The 17,416-nt window shown below is 43.5% G+C and overlaps 1 protein-coding gene across 1 annotated transcript in view; it reads right to left on the reverse strand.

Moving 5' to 3' along the window:
- Positions 1-3,681: 3,681 nt before the first annotated feature.
- Positions 3,682-17,416, reverse strand: part of PARD6G (par-6 family cell polarity regulator gamma) — a 66,228-nt gene continuing 52,493 nt past the window's right edge. Inside the window, exon 3 of the mRNA XM_075706034.1 lies at positions 3,682-4,541. Within this exon, the coding sequence (XP_075562149.1) occupies positions 3,682-4,541 (860 nt within the window). The remainder of the gene's footprint in view (positions 4,542-17,416) is intronic.

The following is a 17,416-nucleotide window of genomic DNA, read 5'->3' on the forward strand; positions in this document are numbered from 1 at the left end:
GGCCCCGCCGCCCCCGGCCTCCCTCCCCCCGCCCGCCAGGCGGCGCCGCCGCGCACGTGAGCGGGGCGGGGCCGGCGCAGGCGCGCTGGCGGTGGGCGGAGCCGGGGCAGCCCCGCCCCGCGCTCGGGGGGGCAGAAGGGGAGAAGATGGCGGCGTCTGCCGGGGTTGGGGCTGGCGGAGGGTTTGGCCGCCGGGGAGGGCTAGCGCGGCTCCCGCTACCAGCCGCGTTTAAAGCCCCGGTTCAACAGTCTAATCGCGTACCCGAAGGCGCCTCCATACGCGAAAGCTAAATTCCTCGCTCTCGTTTCCACACACGGGTTTCTGCCGCTCGCAGCCTGAACTGGGGAAGGGGTTCGTCCTAAACAGACACCTGGTACGAGACAACTTCAGCTATCACTGTGGCGAATGCAAAAATAGAAGCTTTCTTTGTGTGTGTGCGTGTGTGTGTCCGAGTTGATGCAAATGAGCACTATCCTGGTTCCGGCTGGGATAGAGTTAATTTTCTTCCTAGTAGCAGGCACAGTGCTGTGTTTTGGATTTAGTAGGAGAAGAATGTTGATAACACACTGATGGTTTAGTTGTTGCTGAGTTCTGCTTATGCTAGTCAAGGACTTTGCAGCTTCCCATGCTCTGCCAGGTGCACAAGAAACTGGGAGGGGGCACAGCCAGAACAGTTGATCCAAACTGGCCAAAGGGCTATTCCATACCATATGACGTCATGCTCAGTATAGAAACTGGGGGGGGGTTGGCCGGGGGGCAGCGATCGCTGCTCGGGAAACTGTCCGAGTATCGGTCAGCGGGTGGTGAGCAATTGCATTGTGCATCACTTGCTTTATATATTATTGTTATTATTACTACTACTATTTTATTTCATTTCACTTATTAAACTGTTCTTATCTCAACCCAGGAGTGTTTCTCACTCTTACTCCTCCGATTCTCTCCCCCACCCACCGGGGCAGGGGGTGCGCGAGCGGCTGCTTGGTTGCTGGCTGGGACTAAACCACAACAGCACACACCGTCTGCAAGCCTTAAACATTATGGCGCACAGGGTTAGCTCCGAAGCTGATACATCGATACTTTGCTGTTCTCAGCTTGTAATCGAACTCCCAGGTACAATACTTACACACTGACAATACTTCCACACTGCTGAAACTTACGTTTCCTACGCCCCGGGATGAATTAGCTCGAAGAGCGTGGATATTTTGTGCTAATGCACTTAATTTGGGCAGTCACCGAGGGGTCTCCAGGCCAAGACGTGCAGCGTGGCAGCGTATCACTAAGCCAGAGGTACAGTGGGCTTTTTCTGAGGAGCCAGAACTACCCCAAGTCCTCAAAGCCACGAGGTTCAAAGCAAGCCGTGCTACGAGGAGTGTAGCAAACTACTTGGTTCCCCTGGGAATCCGTGTAACAGTACCCTTAGTAAAAGCAGTACTGGGAAGAAAACATCATAGAAAGAAACTTGGTACCAGTAACAACAAGCGGAGGAATCTAAAGCATTCTATCAATCTATCAATTCTATCAATCAAAGCATTACTATAATGGTTACGTATTTGAAGAGTCATCAAAACCAGGTATCTTGTTTCCACAGGGAAGGGAGATACTTCTAGGGAAAGATGTGCTTGAGCATAGGGGAAACGATATAGCATAGAAGTACGACAGTGCACATTTTATTGCAGACAGGTCACATTTTCATCAATTAAATAAGGTAAAATGAGTAACTCCAGCCAGACAAATCCACTTACTCATTAAAGTAGTCTTATTTAAGGTGTAACAAAATTTTCCTGATAAGATGGTCTGATTGACTGAAGCACACCCAGCTCTTCATTTTTTTTTTACTCCACCAATAATCAGATTTAAAAAAAAAAAAATTAAAACCTTTGGTAAAGTACAAACACAGTTTTAAGACGAACAGGGTCAATGTTCTATTCTTACTGTGCTGGGAAAAGTAAGTGTACAGCTCTATAACTGCTGTGATACCTAGAAAAGGTTTAATTAGAGTAAGTGAAAGAATTTTAAAATAAACTTTTATAGCAAATCTAGAAGAAATAAACTAAGTTCAACATCCCAAACACATTTAACAATGAGCAGAAGACTGGTTGTTCCACAGGTATTCTAAATTAGCGACAATGAATTAGTCCGCACATCCTTTGTCCAGCCATTACAGATTCCAAAATGGAATGTAATTTTTTTCAAACCAAGACTTCTGAATTTTCATATCCGTACAATATTTAAGAAATGTCTATTCCACCATATAAAAAAGCTTTAATATACTACAAAGTTAAAAACAAAAAGAAAATGACACAAGCTAAAAGTAGAAAAATACACTGTAAAACATTTATATTTTGTTCCTTACACTGATCAGGATATAACAAAATATTTTAGATTAGACCACTTCCATAATTCATGGCATTTTCAGAAGCAGACAGTTATTGACTCAACAGTCACTGGTTACCCACTAGCCAGCATCCAGTGAAGATGCCTGACCATCGCAAACATCCAGTATATTTTAAGTTCCTAGAAATCCTGTGTAGACCTTAAGCTTTATGATTACTAGAAGAGTCCAGAAGTAACAGAACTATTCTAAGTTAGGTGTGACAGTCAGTTAGCATCCCTCCTCTGTATAGCAATCAGCCAATCTTTTGTAAGGAAAGACCTTGTGGATTTAGGTTGCCCCAAATGTACAGCAAGGACTTGCGTCAGCTCTGAGGTGAAGGGGGACAGTCCTAGCACACTCTTCCACTTTTGTTGCCTTCTCGCTCACAGCCCTAAAATTCACATGAACCATGATGTTGAAAAAAACAGAGATGATGGGGGGGGGGGGGGTGGGGTGGGGAATGGACTTTGGAAGAGAGGTATTATCTAATAAATATCGAAAAAGAATACATTTACACATAATGGTGTGGAACCTAGTTTTAAGCCCTTATCGTCATGTTTTTCATTCCCGTGCAGCACACGGCTGTGCTGCAGGCAGGCCTGCCTCCAGCCGGCAGGCGGTGCTGGCCTCACAGCAATAACAGCAACATCCTCCAGCATCGCCTCCTCAGGCTTTTTTTTTTTAAAAAAAAAAAAAAATCTCGTTTCATTTGGAAAATGTATTTGCAGCATCTCCCTAACGTTGCTACCACCAGAGTAGGAAACCACTACTTTTATAGAGCTTGTCTGGATTAGACAGAAGGTTGCAAATACGGTGTAAACAAGTTAGTGGAAGGTCTGCGTGTAACGGTAAAAGACCGGATGGCTATTAAGAAGCACTCTCTTTAAACTGGTATTAGAAGAAAACCAGATTCCACTTCAGATAGACACGTCTGTTACTATTAAAATCTAATTCATATACATGCATGTATAAATACATCCACCCATGCATTCAAACCCAAGCATGTAGCACTGCCATTGGTAGCCTGTAAGACTGCTTAGATTTACACCCACCAAAACAAATTTGTGTTCGCACTTCAGGGCTAGGACGTAAACCAGGTTTTACACTCTGGCCTTCTCCTGACAAATTTCGCACTGCGTGACAGTTTTATGTCTAACTCCAGATGCCACGTTTCCTAGAAAGCAACAGTTTTCTGCACCCGTGAGGTCTATGAGAATATCAGCTCTCTGTTTTGTGCACAACATGTTGCAAAAGTCAATTGTCCCAATTGGCACTTAAGACTGAAAGGAGAGTTGCGGGAATTGCTACTAAAGTGTAATGACTGTTCCATCCTCCTCGATACCTCCTCTGGGGATAACCAGACTGTGTCGGGGATCAGTTTTTAAGGAGCTGAGTAATTTGTGGATGTTGCCGTTGCTTTCTCGGCCAGAGCTGTTGTTGAGCACCAGGTCCCTTTGAAGTCTGTGGCTAAGGCTGCTGCCATTGATTCGCGAGAGGCTACTGGAAGTAAGGCTGTGCAGTTTAGGAATGTGCTGTGGCTCCAGACCGCCCTCGATGACAATGTCAGCCTCTTCGTCACTCTCCATTTCATCAGGGTGGAAGTTCTGCAGCACGTGGGACGTAGGCAAGCTATGGTGACTAGCAGTGCTGTCTGTAGACTGGCCAGAGCTACCAGACATCCTACTGCTTCGAATAATATTGTTCCTCTGGTTTGCTGGCTTGACCGTGATAATAAGATTATGGCTGTTGGCAATCATCATGTCTGTGACTTGGTCGAGAGTCTTTCCTGCTACTTCAATGCCATTAACTTCCAGGACTTCATCGTTCACAGCCAGCAAGCCCGTGCTCTCCGCTAAGCCTCCAGGCACCATACGAGAGATGAAGATACCAGGTACTTTTTCCAGTCCATGAGGAGTAACCCTTACGCTGGTGCCGTCGCGAATGTAAAATCCTAAGGGTTTCTCACACCCGTGTCGATACAGCCTCACTCTCCTGTGTGTTTCAGGAAGAATGTCCACATCGATTATGGAAGACACTGGTCTAAAATCATGAGGCATGCTAATGTTAATGTGGGGACGCCGGCGGAGGTTGTCATTGCGGAGTGTCACCAGAGCCTTCTTCTTCCTCGACAGTGTGTTGGTCCCAAAATTACTGTAGTCCACTTCATCTGAAAGAGAACAGTACCAATGTTATCAATCAAACAGAATAATTCAATCTACAGGGCATTTTCCTCTTAAATCTGGTTCAGTGAAACCACACTCCCAATAATATGGAAAAAATCAAACGAATTCTTCCTGCTTACTCTAACCGTTGTTTCATTTTATGTCCATCAGCACATCATTCAGAATAAATCAGTTGTTTTCAATGACTACCCATATTTCTTCCATATTTTGAGGGAAAAGGGCTTCTGATTCTCAACTCCTGTTGCCAGCTGTGCAGAATGCAATTACTTCCAGCTGCAGGCCTGATATACCATCTTAGATGTGAGACCATATTTTCAGAGTTGGATTGTAATTTTACACATATATCTCAAGTGGGCAAGGAGTGTATACACATTCCTAACCTAAAAGTCTGAATTGGGGAGTATTTTAATATCCAATACACAGCCTTAACTGATAGCAGACGTTAGGTACAAACATGAAAGCAGGGTGTGAGAGAGTGGTTGGATATGCGTTTTTAGCCTAGCCTTTTTTAGTAAGGAATGTATGTTACTATGCATCTCTCAGTACAGCACTTTTGTCTTTGGAATATTTTACTTCTTTTCAGCTGAATTTGACAGCAATAGAAAGTGCTAAAAACTCCAAGTACCCAAAAAGTTCTGTGTAAGCAAGCAGCCTACTAGAAAGAGAAGCAGGGAGAAAGAAACTGCTCTGCAGCCTAGTCCATATGCTAAGCATCACAGAATGGACGCAGACTCACACACACACACACTCCTGCCCTTGAGAGGAAGATCCGTAGGAAAGCAGCCTTTGGAGGGGCTACTGTTTAAGGAATTTTTTTTAAATACTTCTGCCTCCATAGTGGTATCTCAAGGGCATGTGCAAAGTGATCAGCTTTCAATCAGCCAAGTAATATGACAAGTTACTGCATATACAAAGCTCATGTTGCACTTTGCATAAAAAATACTTAGTCGTGAAGTTGTTAATGTACAAAACGCATCACTGCATTTCACATTAAAAATACTGTGCATATTTTAAATATGAAGCATGCCCTAGCTGGAAAATTATTTCACCAGGAGTTTGAGCATGCTAACACTTTTCAGATAAACTAACAGACATTCAGTTTATTCTACTGTTGAAGACGAGCAGTAAAATACAGAAGTACAATTACAGAACTGACACTAAGAAAATTTTATCTCTGACAAATTAACCCTGCATAGTAATGTTTGAGAAAGACAATACCTCTACCTAATAAAGGTTGGGGGAAAAAAAAAGTGTTAGTAAAAACAAGCTTATAATTACATTGTTATTTCTTGCAAGGTCTCATTTTCAAGTCAGCTTTCAAAGCATATTATTGGCAGACTTCAATTAAGTGATATTAAGTTACACAACTCAAAGGACACTAAAAAAAAAAAAAAAAATGCTAAGCAACCTGATCTAACTGAGCCTGCTTGGAGCAGGGTGTTGGATTAGCTGGCCTCCAGAGGTCCCTTCCAGCCTAAATTATTCTGTGATCCTATATAGTCCTTTGGGCTGGAAAAAAATCGTTTGAAGACTTCAGAAAGACCATTTCTGCATTCTCCTATAACTTATTTACACTGGCTATACTAACACTGAGGACATCACAAGGCATCTGGAAGGTCATCCTGAAGGAAAAGCTGCTGTGAAATAAAGATACTCCTTGGACAAGTTTGTCGTGTTTAACTTCACACTCGCCTCTTGTCTCTCCTCCCAGATCGTTCAGAGCCATACCAACTGCACAGGCCCTACTGCGTTATTTAGACTGGTGAGGCACAGGACTGGAAGTCCTTAAAATCACTGAAACACGAGAGGCTCCCAGCTGGTTCCTGGAAGTGTATTCACAGCCAAGACAGCGACTGTGTGGAGATGGCACCTTCTCTAGTTCACCTCGTGAGCAGAGTCAGCGCAGTGTCTACTCTTTTTGAATGCACAAGCCACCTGTGGCAGCCAAAGCCAGGTATTATTCCTTTTCTCTTATCAACAGGATCACCGTCACCTACATTCACCTAGATTTTAAGTTTTGATGGATGATTTTGAAGGCTGGCAACAAATATTTTTTCCTTGTAGAGTATGGGTCCACAAGAGATGTCTTTCATCACCAGTCTCCAACACCGCACCCTGCTCACCTTCACAATTCACTGATAAATTTCTTTGACAGTCCTATGAAAACAACTTGGGGATTCAGATTTAGAATTTAAATTCTTCCTCACCTGAAACATAGCGCTGTAGAATAGCAGCACTGTACGTTAAAGCCCAAGACAACCTTTATCCCAAAATTTCAGTTTAAGGTGGCAATTAAAATTACATGTGTGTTTACACATTTAAGACCGTCTCTTGCAGTACTGGCAAACCAAACTCAAAACAAAAGCTGCATCCCATAAAGACTCAGAGAATTAGGTTGGCGAGTGCAGTTTATTGCACTGCAGGTAAAATGAAACACATGCCCTAGTTATCCACATATTCCCTGAAAGCACCCAGGTAACTGTTCTCTCCCCCTCTCTCTCTCTGTGTTAGTGTACTAATACTGAATTACTTCAAGGCACACTTGCAAAAGCTTTACCAAATAATTCACATGGGAAGATTTGTTGACAAGACTGGTTTTTTTCCCCTTAAGTTAACAACAACACAGAGAGTTAACTCTCACAACATGCAAGTTTTTGATGATCAGGTAGTAATGTCGCAGAAGAAGTACGATGGTCCTCCTCAACACAGCTCATTTCTGAAGCAGCTTCCTTTGGCTGAACCACCAGCAGGGCAATGGCACAGAAGTGGCTGTTCTGTGCCTGTGACCTCCTCACCTGCGCTCAGCCCACTAATCTGTCTCCCCAGATGATTGCCAGCATTCCTAACCTCTGAGCAACTTCAAAACAACCACCTCCTTTAATAACAAAGAGCCCAGCTTACCACAAAAATGCTATCTTCTTCCTCCAAACTTGAACCAGGCAGAAGCAGGGATTACAAGTGATACAGGCTACTTTTCAGTGTTGGACTACTGACCATTCTTGGATTTACTATTTCAGGGCTGGAGCACATTAAAAAGTGAAATCCGTGTCCTGTTGATGACTGGATTTTTTTGTTTTTACAACAGTGTCAGGCATTAGTTTCCAACTCTGACCCTAAACAGGATAACATATGAGACGGATGCGGTCCCAATTTTAACAGGTAAAACTGTTACAACCTATTATAGGTTGGAGAAATGAGAGCTAATTTGGAGAGCTTCTACAAAAAGAAAAGAAAAAATACCAGTTAACTCTATTTTCTACAAAAAGTTTAAGTACAGAATACGTGCTGCTGAACAATACAGGGATTATTACATTATTTGTACTCAAGATGACCTGCTCACTAGCAGTTACGCTTGCTTGGGACTTCACCTTAAAATAAAAAATTTAAAAAAACAAACCCAGAACAAAACAGCCACACACACCCACCCCTGCTATTCAAAGCCACTACTCTTGCTGCAGGAATAAAGCAAAGTATCTACTGAAGTTTAACATCAGCTGTTGCTGTAGCAGCAGAAAGCCTTCAATTCCTAGCACAACGGGAAAAAAAAAAATTTCCTTCCTCACAAGGGAACTGGGAGAAGTCAGCCAGCATCACTACCTTTTATCAACTACAGGGTGGTCAGTGGTGTATTGCCAATTTCCAGTAATATACTGTTCAGCTGGCACATGTCAGACTGAAATTAAAACTGTATCATTGCATAATTTACAATGACACACTTTTAATGAAGGTCAGTAACTTGTTCTTGGGTTTTGAGTTTCTCACCATATACGATTGCAAGCAGGAATGCCACTTTCACTAATGGAACAGACTGTGTTTGATGCCAGGTCTCGTGAAGACCAGTATATACCATATGGAACCAGAGCGAGCTCGTTTTTCATGTTTCTTTTGTTGTAATATCAAATTCTCCTTCTGCAGAGCAAAAAGTCTATAGAAATCTGCATGCATACTGGCAGGAGAAGTGCCATCAAGCAGCACATCTGAACAGTGCTTAAAGCCTCATATTTTACAGGCTGTCATGTCTTGAATGAGGCTGGAGTGAAATGTTGCATGCAGGTGACAAAGGGAGAATTAGGTGCTGAATATGACCCCATTTCTTAGAATGGGGCAGATTACATGGAGCATTTTCATGTGCAAGATGCAGTGCTTTCAGATTAAGATGTACTATGAGCTGGACGAATAATCCTGGATAGCCACTAAACTTTGGAAGACTTGGACCTGAATTTTACTTGTGCCCATAATTTGCTTCCTACTGAAAATACTGTTCCTGTAAAAAGAGGTGAACGACAAGATTTACCACAGTTGGAGAAGGAATCCTCAGCTTTCCAGTTCTGTCCTACATGAAACCACAACTCAAAGCTGCACAAAAAAAAATACCTCCAATTCATCTGTAGGCACTGAATATTATTGCAACTCTTCTCCCCCAAAGCTTCAGTTTTTGGTACATTTTGAGAAACATTTTGTTATCTGACAATGAGTTACATAAAACCTTAAGTATTTTGGCTGCATCCTTTCTGTTAATATGTGCTTATTTTCCTTTTTTTTTTTTTTAATTGTCACTACGCACTTACACATGAGGACCTTTCTGTTGGAGAAGATACATGCTACAGATCTCTTCACGCAGAGGTGTAACCTGTGCTCACTTTCTTGACAGCAGTAGTGGTTTTGTCCCTTTTTTTTTTTTATTTTTATTTAAACTGGTGGAACTACCTCCACTTTTCCAGCAACAATAAAACCCATTAAAGGAGGTTTTCACTTCCAAGCATGGATATTTTACTATCAGAATATTCTTTTTTTATATATGTAGAAAGTTATAGACGGTAACATCTTTGAGGTACTCTTCTAACAATTCTGTAGTCAGCCTGTGACTTTACAGAATACTTTATACCTTCCTGGTGGGCATCATGAATCCTATAGTTAAGCCATACAGTACATAACAGCAGAGCATACTTAAAGGGCTATTTATAAGGGAAAGAAAACTGCTTAGAGCATCTGGCTGTAGCCAGAAGAGTATTGTATTTCTTTAATTTACATGAAACAAGAAATTATAGACCTTCTGAAAAAACCACCAGGAGCACCACTCCCACTGCTTGGACAGCTGCTTTTCATAGGAACTGCCTGCCAGATGAAATACCAAAGCTTAGCCAGATAAGATTTGTATAAACAAGCTAAATTCCACAGAGAAGCAGACTGCCAGGCTCCTATAGGAACAGTTCATTTCGGACTCTACGTTTTCAGTGTACATGCACTCATAGCTTATTATTTCCTCTGGGAACTGTGGAACATTAGTTGACAGCTCTGGAAAGTACTTCAAAGGCAACATTACTTCCACTAGGGAGAGCAGCACTTCAGGCAGCTTGGGAAGGAGGCCAATGAGTCATTAACAGCAAAGGGTAACCCCTCCATCCAACAGATCTCTATTACTGAGCATTCAAATTAGCAGCAGTCATAAAACCATTTCAAGGGAACGTGTCACGTTTAACCCTTCTACCTTTCTGTGTCCCAGCAACAAACACTGCCCGTGTTCGACGCAACTTGCATTCAGTGTCTGTTTTCTCAGAAAGATCAAAACCAGAAGTATTTGTGAAAGCAATCAGACAACAAATAAGCTGGCAGTCTCTCCTTTGTGACCTGTAAGGCTGACCACATGCAAAGGGATTTAAGAGGAAACAGATATGAAGTGAACTATGGCTTGGGGGGCGGTCCAGTGCCAATATCACTCATCAAGGAGTATTTAATGGAGGGAAAAATAAGGTCATCTGAACGCTAACATTGCATTCTGTGTGTTACAGGAATATTAAAAAATCCCGCTATTGCTGCTGCCAGCAACCTCTGGGTGAACCAATCTGAAAAACACACAGTAGGTGAAGTAGTTGTAGCTGCTATTCCATCGAAAGTCAAGTAATGTATCCCACACATGCACACACACTCACTCCTCTCTCTCCATTCATATCACCATATCACAAGGAACTGGACACAATCTCATAAATGTTTAGAAGACTACCTAAACGTTACAGTTAATCTGTGACATTCAACAGGGCCTTTGAAGCACAAACAAGATCAAAAGAGACAAGTTCAAATTAACAAGAGAGCACCTTATCCTTGACATCCTCAATCTCGATCCTTTAGTTTCTAAAACAAACCTTTCCAAACACTTGTTTGTAGACTGTAAACTCAATGACGTTATTTTTGAGAAGAAATTTCACCAAATAACTGCACTAGAAAGAAAATTTGAGAACAATTTCCCACTCTAGTCTAGCCCCTACTAAACCTAGTAAACTGCAGTTTTGCAAAAGGCAACTTTCCTTCTATAGCGATTCAGTATTAAAGACATAAATTTGCCTTCCTACTTAGGAAGCGTTCATTAGCAGGTTAGGATTAAAATCTGAGGAACACAAACATGTCTTTCTACTCCCAACATGTTTATAAACTCAAAATATCCTGTCCTCTTTCAAGAAAGTGAATGTTATTTTGTTCCTTGGTCTAGCATGTTACAGTAAGCAAAACTATAACTGCATTAGGCTCAGGGTCTCTTTATGGTGTCAGACACGCATAAGAAACACTTTTAGGCCACTCACTCTCAGGATGGAGACAAATCCCTTGGGAATTCAGCCTGCACGGCTGGTGTGGCCTCCTGCACTTCTCACTGCTTGTCATCAGAGGCCACTGTTCCCTTGCTGAACCTCTTCCTTTCTCGGCAGAAGGCCCTTTATTTTTTACTTACTGCACCGCTCCAAAGGAGCAGAAGCTGTTGCTCGACCTCTAAGTTTGCCCCATGAAGCAAGTGAGGCATTTGGAGGAGAAGGGTGCTACCAAATGTAAGCAAATGCTCAGGCCTGTACCTCCCAAAGCTACCCTCAACCTCAGAAACATCCAAACCCCAGCTCCTCAAACTAGCCCAAAAGCCAGCTATGGGACTCCAAATTTTAGAGGTGAAGTTGTAGATGGTGTTTACTATGATTGTATTTACTAAGATTGTCAGGGTCTTCCTCCTCTGAGTTTCAGATGTGACTTCTTTTCTACTATAAAACATGACAGAAACAGCCCTTCTGCCCTTGTTTCCCTCCACAAACCACATTACGCCAAAGTTACATTATTGCAGCATTAGAAAATTGTGGGTTTTGAGCTTTGGCTTCGTTGTTGTTCTGGGTTTTTTTTTTGTTTGTTTGAAAGTATTAGTTAACATTCCCCTTTTCTTGCAGGGGGTAGTGGGAAGTTGGGGGAAGTCACATTTCTCTTGCACATCTCGGCCATCAGTCATCATCGTGTTCATCCCGAGGTTGCAGGTGCTGCTATGGAGGCTTTACTGGTGAGCTGGTTTCCCAGGCCAGTCGACGCTGAGCAGACACCCGGCAGCAGTAATGAGTGGGTGATGCATGCCGAGAGTAATAGCACCTGTAAGCAGCTCTCCTGCTGGCCGGAACCTGACAAATCAAGCCTGTCACCAGACACCCAACAACTCCCACAGCCATCAAAGATTGTATTCACTCAGCTGATGGTTATCAAAATGGGAGGGCTATCAATCCTATACAAAGATGCTTAGGAAGACACCTCCCCCTCCCCCAAATCCCAACCACCACCACTCTCCAACCTATAATTACCTGTCATATCTTCAGCAAGTCATCATTATAAACTTTACAGTTTCAAGTTATTAAAAAGCAAAGATTTAATTATTTTATTTCACCCACTCCATTTTTGACCTGCAACAAGCACACTCTTCTATTCACTCAGATCAAGCAATTGAGGGGAGCACCATTTGCTCCCCATACAGGCAGAAAGGGAATCTCTTCTTTCCGAAAGAAAATGTGTATGTGTTATGAAAAGCAAATCAAAACAAAGCAAAATGAGAGACCAAACTATAATAACTCTTACTACACACTGCAGATAGAGTAAAAAAATCCTACTAATGACACAAAAAAGCAGTGCATTTTATCAAGTATTCTGCAAGCACTGAATACCAGCTGGTAGTAGAAAAATAGTTACTTTTTGCACAAGTCTAAAGTTTGGAAGATAAGAACAGTAAACAGTTGACAGATTGAACCAAAGAGCAAATTTGTGAAAATACCATTCTGTTTTTCATAGCTGCAATATTTGGAAAAAACACTGCAAGTAATGAATAAAAAATTCACCTCAGGATCATATTCATTCAGAATACAAATTTTATACCTCTGACAAGAAACTAAAATTTTCATCTCAGAAGAAGCTGCAGACAAAGCTTGGAAAGGCAGCACAAAATAAAGGTAGTGTATTTGTACTAGACTATTCACAGGGCCGTAGGTCAAAAGAGAAGGTTTTGAAGAACTGCAGTACTGAATCCTGATCAGAACCATCATCCTATAGACCCAGATATTAAAATGGAGCCTTTTCCTCCTTCCAGAAGTAACTTTGTCAGCATCGAAGGCCATTTCAGGGCTTTGCTCAACAGCTGGCAGAGGTGAGCCATGCTGGGAAGGCAGGACCTGTATTACCCAGCTAACACAGCCTGTAGCTTGCCCAAGGGAAACTGAATCTAACCTGGTATTTCACACTCCTTCCTCTTGCACTCTGCCGGGTACCCTCCTCTTCTCTGCTGCCTGCTCTCCTCCTCTCCAGTCCAGAGTTATCCTCCCTCCCCAGCTAAAAGCAAAACTAACAGTAATCAAGAATTGTCTATTATCCTGTGTTCAGGTAACTGCTAATCGCATTTCTGTAGCATGCAAGTGTTTTTTCTATTTGGAAGGAAAAGATATCCCAGGGCTGGGAGCATGAGTTTTGGATGAGGTACACCTGCAGACCTCCTGGGTGACTGTGGCTGACCTACTACAAATTCAGTGGCCTTTATCCCCCGCACCTCCTTATGATTCTCTCCTACTTTCAAGAAAAATGCATTGTTGCCAGGACATGCACATTAAAAGATGTGAGATATCTCGCAACCATAGCAGCGGGGACACGCAATCATTGTAAACATTAAATCTCTGAGATACAAGGGTACTACGAAGAAAGACTGTTTTCTGTTCTGAAGTAATTCTTTCTCATGCATTCTTTTGCTGAGTAACATCTTATTCATCCTCAGCTAGTTCAGACAGGCAAGCTAGGAAGCGCCTTTTTGCTTATACCTCTAAATTCCCAGTAAAAATAGCTAAAAAAAAAAAGAAAAAATCCCAAAACTGTGGAGAAGTTCATATTTAATGAAGATTTAAGTCTCAAAGAAATACATGGCGGTCTCTTCCACACTCTTTACCCTGTATTGCTCTAAAAAGTTGCTACCACAGCTTCTCAGAGAAAGATGTGTTCTTATGCAGGTAAAATTCTTCTAGGATGCATTTTCTCTCTTCAAAACAAAAGAAAAAAAGAAGGATGCAATCATGTTTTTATAGCTTCACTGTTGTGGTGTGATAATACCACATACATCCTGCAATGGGGGGGAGAGAGAGAAAAACATTTACAGTGCTTTACAAAGCACTTTTCTGGTTCCTGCCTCCAAGCCGGCAGATTGTAAACAAAGTCCAGGTTCTGCATCTTATCACGGGATTCAAAAGATTTCAAAACAAGCGTGGCAGAAGAAATTAATTACAACTCTTATCTTTCAAGTCGCGACCTCTGGGAATCTCCCAAACTTCGCTGGCTGGAGTCAGATTAGTCAGAAGACAAACACCCCTCCTGGGCCAGCCCTGCGCAGGGCTCCGCACAGCTGCACCCTCTCATCAGCCCCACAGCCGCTGCCCCGGGTGCCCGGGCCTTACGGCGCTGGCAGGCTCTCGCCTCCACCTGCGGCCTCCCGGAGCCACCGTGATTCCCTCCTGGATGGCGGGACCGGGGAGCTGCGGGAATCCCACCCAGTTTATCTCCCGTGTCCTGGTGGGACGGGAACAGGGGGCACTGCCCCAGCGCAGAGATGTTTTCCAGTGCCCCGCTCCCAAGGCTGGAGCAGGCCAGGGCGGGCAGGAGCAAGCCCGCAGGCAGGAGGAGAAGGAGTGGCACTGAGCCCTGGCAGAGGAGAGCCGGAGCCAGTTGTCCTCCGCACCAAGGGAGTACGGCCGGTGCAACCCCGTGCTTCATATATGGGAATGTGTCCTGGTTTCGCTGGGATAGAGTTAATTTTCTTCCTAGTAGCAGGCATAGTGCTGTGTTTTCGATTTAGTAGGAGAAGAATGTTGATAACACACTGATGTTTTTAGTTGTTGCTGAGTACTGCTCATGCTAGTCAAGGACTTTGCAGCTTCCCATGCTCTGCCAGGTGCACAAGAAACTGGGAGGGGGCACAGCCAGAATAGTTGATCCAAACTGCCCAAAGGGCTATTCCATACCATATGACGTCATGCTCAGTATATAAACTGGGGGGGGTTGGCCGGGGAGCAGCGATCGCTGCTCGGGAACTGTCTGGGTATCGGTCGGCGGGTGGTGAGCAATTGCATTGTGCATCACTTGCTTCGTATATCATTATTATTATTATCATTATTATACTGTTACTATTATCATTCCTATTTTACTTTATTTCAATTATTAAACTGTTCTTATCTCAACCCAGGAGTGTTTCTCACCCTTACTCCTCCGATTCTCTCCCCCATCCCATTGGGGTAGGGGGAGTGAGCGAGCGGCTGCGTGGTGCTTAGTTGCTGGCTACGGCTAAACCACGACAGAGTGACAGGATGGAAAAGGAGCACCACGAAGCAAAGCAAAAAAGCGTGCCCCTCAGGTTGTGGGGAGCAAGGGAGGAGCAACCTCAAAGCGCTGCTAGTACAAAGCAGAAGAGTTGCAAACATGTTTTATATAAATCTATTTAATTGTCTGTTTTCTAATGTGGAGGAGAAGCAAGGTCAAGAGCCTAATCTAACTATTACAATTCAAATTGCGTCTGTAACGCCTGACTTCCCCAAGCTGCCCCTCTGGCGTCCTTCCCCCTTTGGAGGACAAGGCTGCTCACCTCACAAATGGAAATAATTGCTTCTTCTAGATATAAACAAAGCAAGCCAGGCAGCCCTCTTTCCTGATGACAGGTCGCAAAGTAGTAAAAGCTGCCTGCAGAGTGCAAAGTATGATTTTTCCTGATTAAACACAAGGACGCAAGCAAATGCTACTTTTCTTGAGAGCTCAATTGCTCCTGCGGAGGCCCAGCCCTGCGCCAGGCAGCACAGGGCAGATCTACCCCTTCCCCACTTGGGGAACACCACACCGACCCCATCCCTAGCACACGGGTGCCCCCAGCTGAACCCTGCTACTGGTGTACCCCCAGCCCCTGCCCACAGGCTAAGGAAGGGCCGAAAAAAGTCACTCTGAGGAGGGCTGCCTCTCTGGGATTTGCCCCATGCACATCCTCTGTACAGAGCCAAGCCCATGCTGGTCATCTCGGTGGAGGAAGAAGCTCCACAATACACCTTGTTTTGCAGCACAACAGTGGATATTTAAAGATTAAAACCGTATCGCACAAGTTCTCAACGTGAAGTTTATCATCATCCGTGCGGTCTTCGCCCCCCTTCATATGGCACATTACCACGTGGTACCCATAACCTCTGCTGTGATGGTGGCACTTATACCTGGGCTACAGCAGCATGTTAACCATCTTGTTTCCTTAGCAGCCATAAGAGCATGAAGCAAGAGGGTCAGAGCGGTATCCCCACCCCTCTTCCTCAAAACAGAAACAAAGCCTTGCTTAATATACAACTACCATGGCTTCTCCAGCTGAGAACAAAATAAATTTGTTACTTTCAATGTTTGATCAGCAATGCCCTTCCCTGACCATCGCCAAAAAGCAAGAAGTGCTTAACTCTCATCCCTTCTGTGTCAGTAAAAACTGCATGTCTTACTTAAAAGTGGCTTAAAGGATCATGGCGATTCTGGCAGAAGGATCAGCTGTGTCAAGTTACTGGCTAAGTGATTTCCCCAACATTATTTTTTATAATACTGTATTCCTTTCTCCATCACTGGCTAGGTCTCCATGCCCAACTGTGTAGACAAACTAATTAAAGGCTGCAGCCTGGGCAAACTTTGCACCTGAGGGGACCCTCCAAGAGCTGTGGACATTAGCAGAAGCTGTGTACATAAAGGGTCCGGCTCTCAGATGACCACTAACTGGACTGTGAAGCTTCTCTTTTCCTAGAATATCAAGCACCAATTTGCAAGCCTGAAAAAACAAACAAGCAAAAAAAAAAAAACCCAAAATATACCACCAATGTTTACACCGCTTAAAAAACCTGGCTTCTTTCTTCAAACAATTTTTGAGACACGCCATCATTATTGAAGTGTGGTAAACTAGTGGCTCATGTACTTTTTCTTTAAAAAGTGTTTCCTCCTATGAGCACATGATACAAACAAGGGAGTGGCAGACAGGAAGCGATTATTCAGAAATTAAAGAATTAGATCAGATTCCATGATATCAGAACAAAACAGGACACATGGCAAGTGAAGCTGACATTTACTCGCTCAAATATAAGAAAACCCTTTCTTTCTTTATTAAACCTAATTCAGGGCTCATGGAAGCATTTTGTCTCCTTAATGAACATCCGTGTTGGCAGCTGCGAGCATTGATATGCCTCCTGGGGAGCACAAGTGACTCCATGTATTTCACCAGCAAAGCTCTACCAAACACTGCAGTACAGACCTCCAGCTTCTACCCAAACAAGTGGTTTTGCATGAAAGCATAGCTCTGCCAGTAGTAGCAGCAAGTCTCTGATGGCACTGCTGCTCACGGTTTGACTGACATGGCCATTCCAGAGGTGCTAAACGCAGACGTAGCTCAAGTTCAGCCTTCCTCTCCACCAACAGCAACCTTCTGCCACTAGGAACAGAGTGGAGGTGCCCAATGCCACACTTGGGTACGCCCGGTATTCCTGCCACTGGGAATTCTCTTCATGATCTTAGTTTTCCTGTTACACAGGTGATAACA

Source organism: Pelecanus crispus, chromosome 2, assembly GCF_030463565.1.
Source record: "Pelecanus crispus isolate bPelCri1 chromosome 2, bPelCri1.pri, whole genome shotgun sequence".
NCBI classification, from domain to species: domain Eukaryota; kingdom Metazoa; phylum Chordata; class Aves; order Pelecaniformes; family Pelecanidae; genus Pelecanus; species Pelecanus crispus.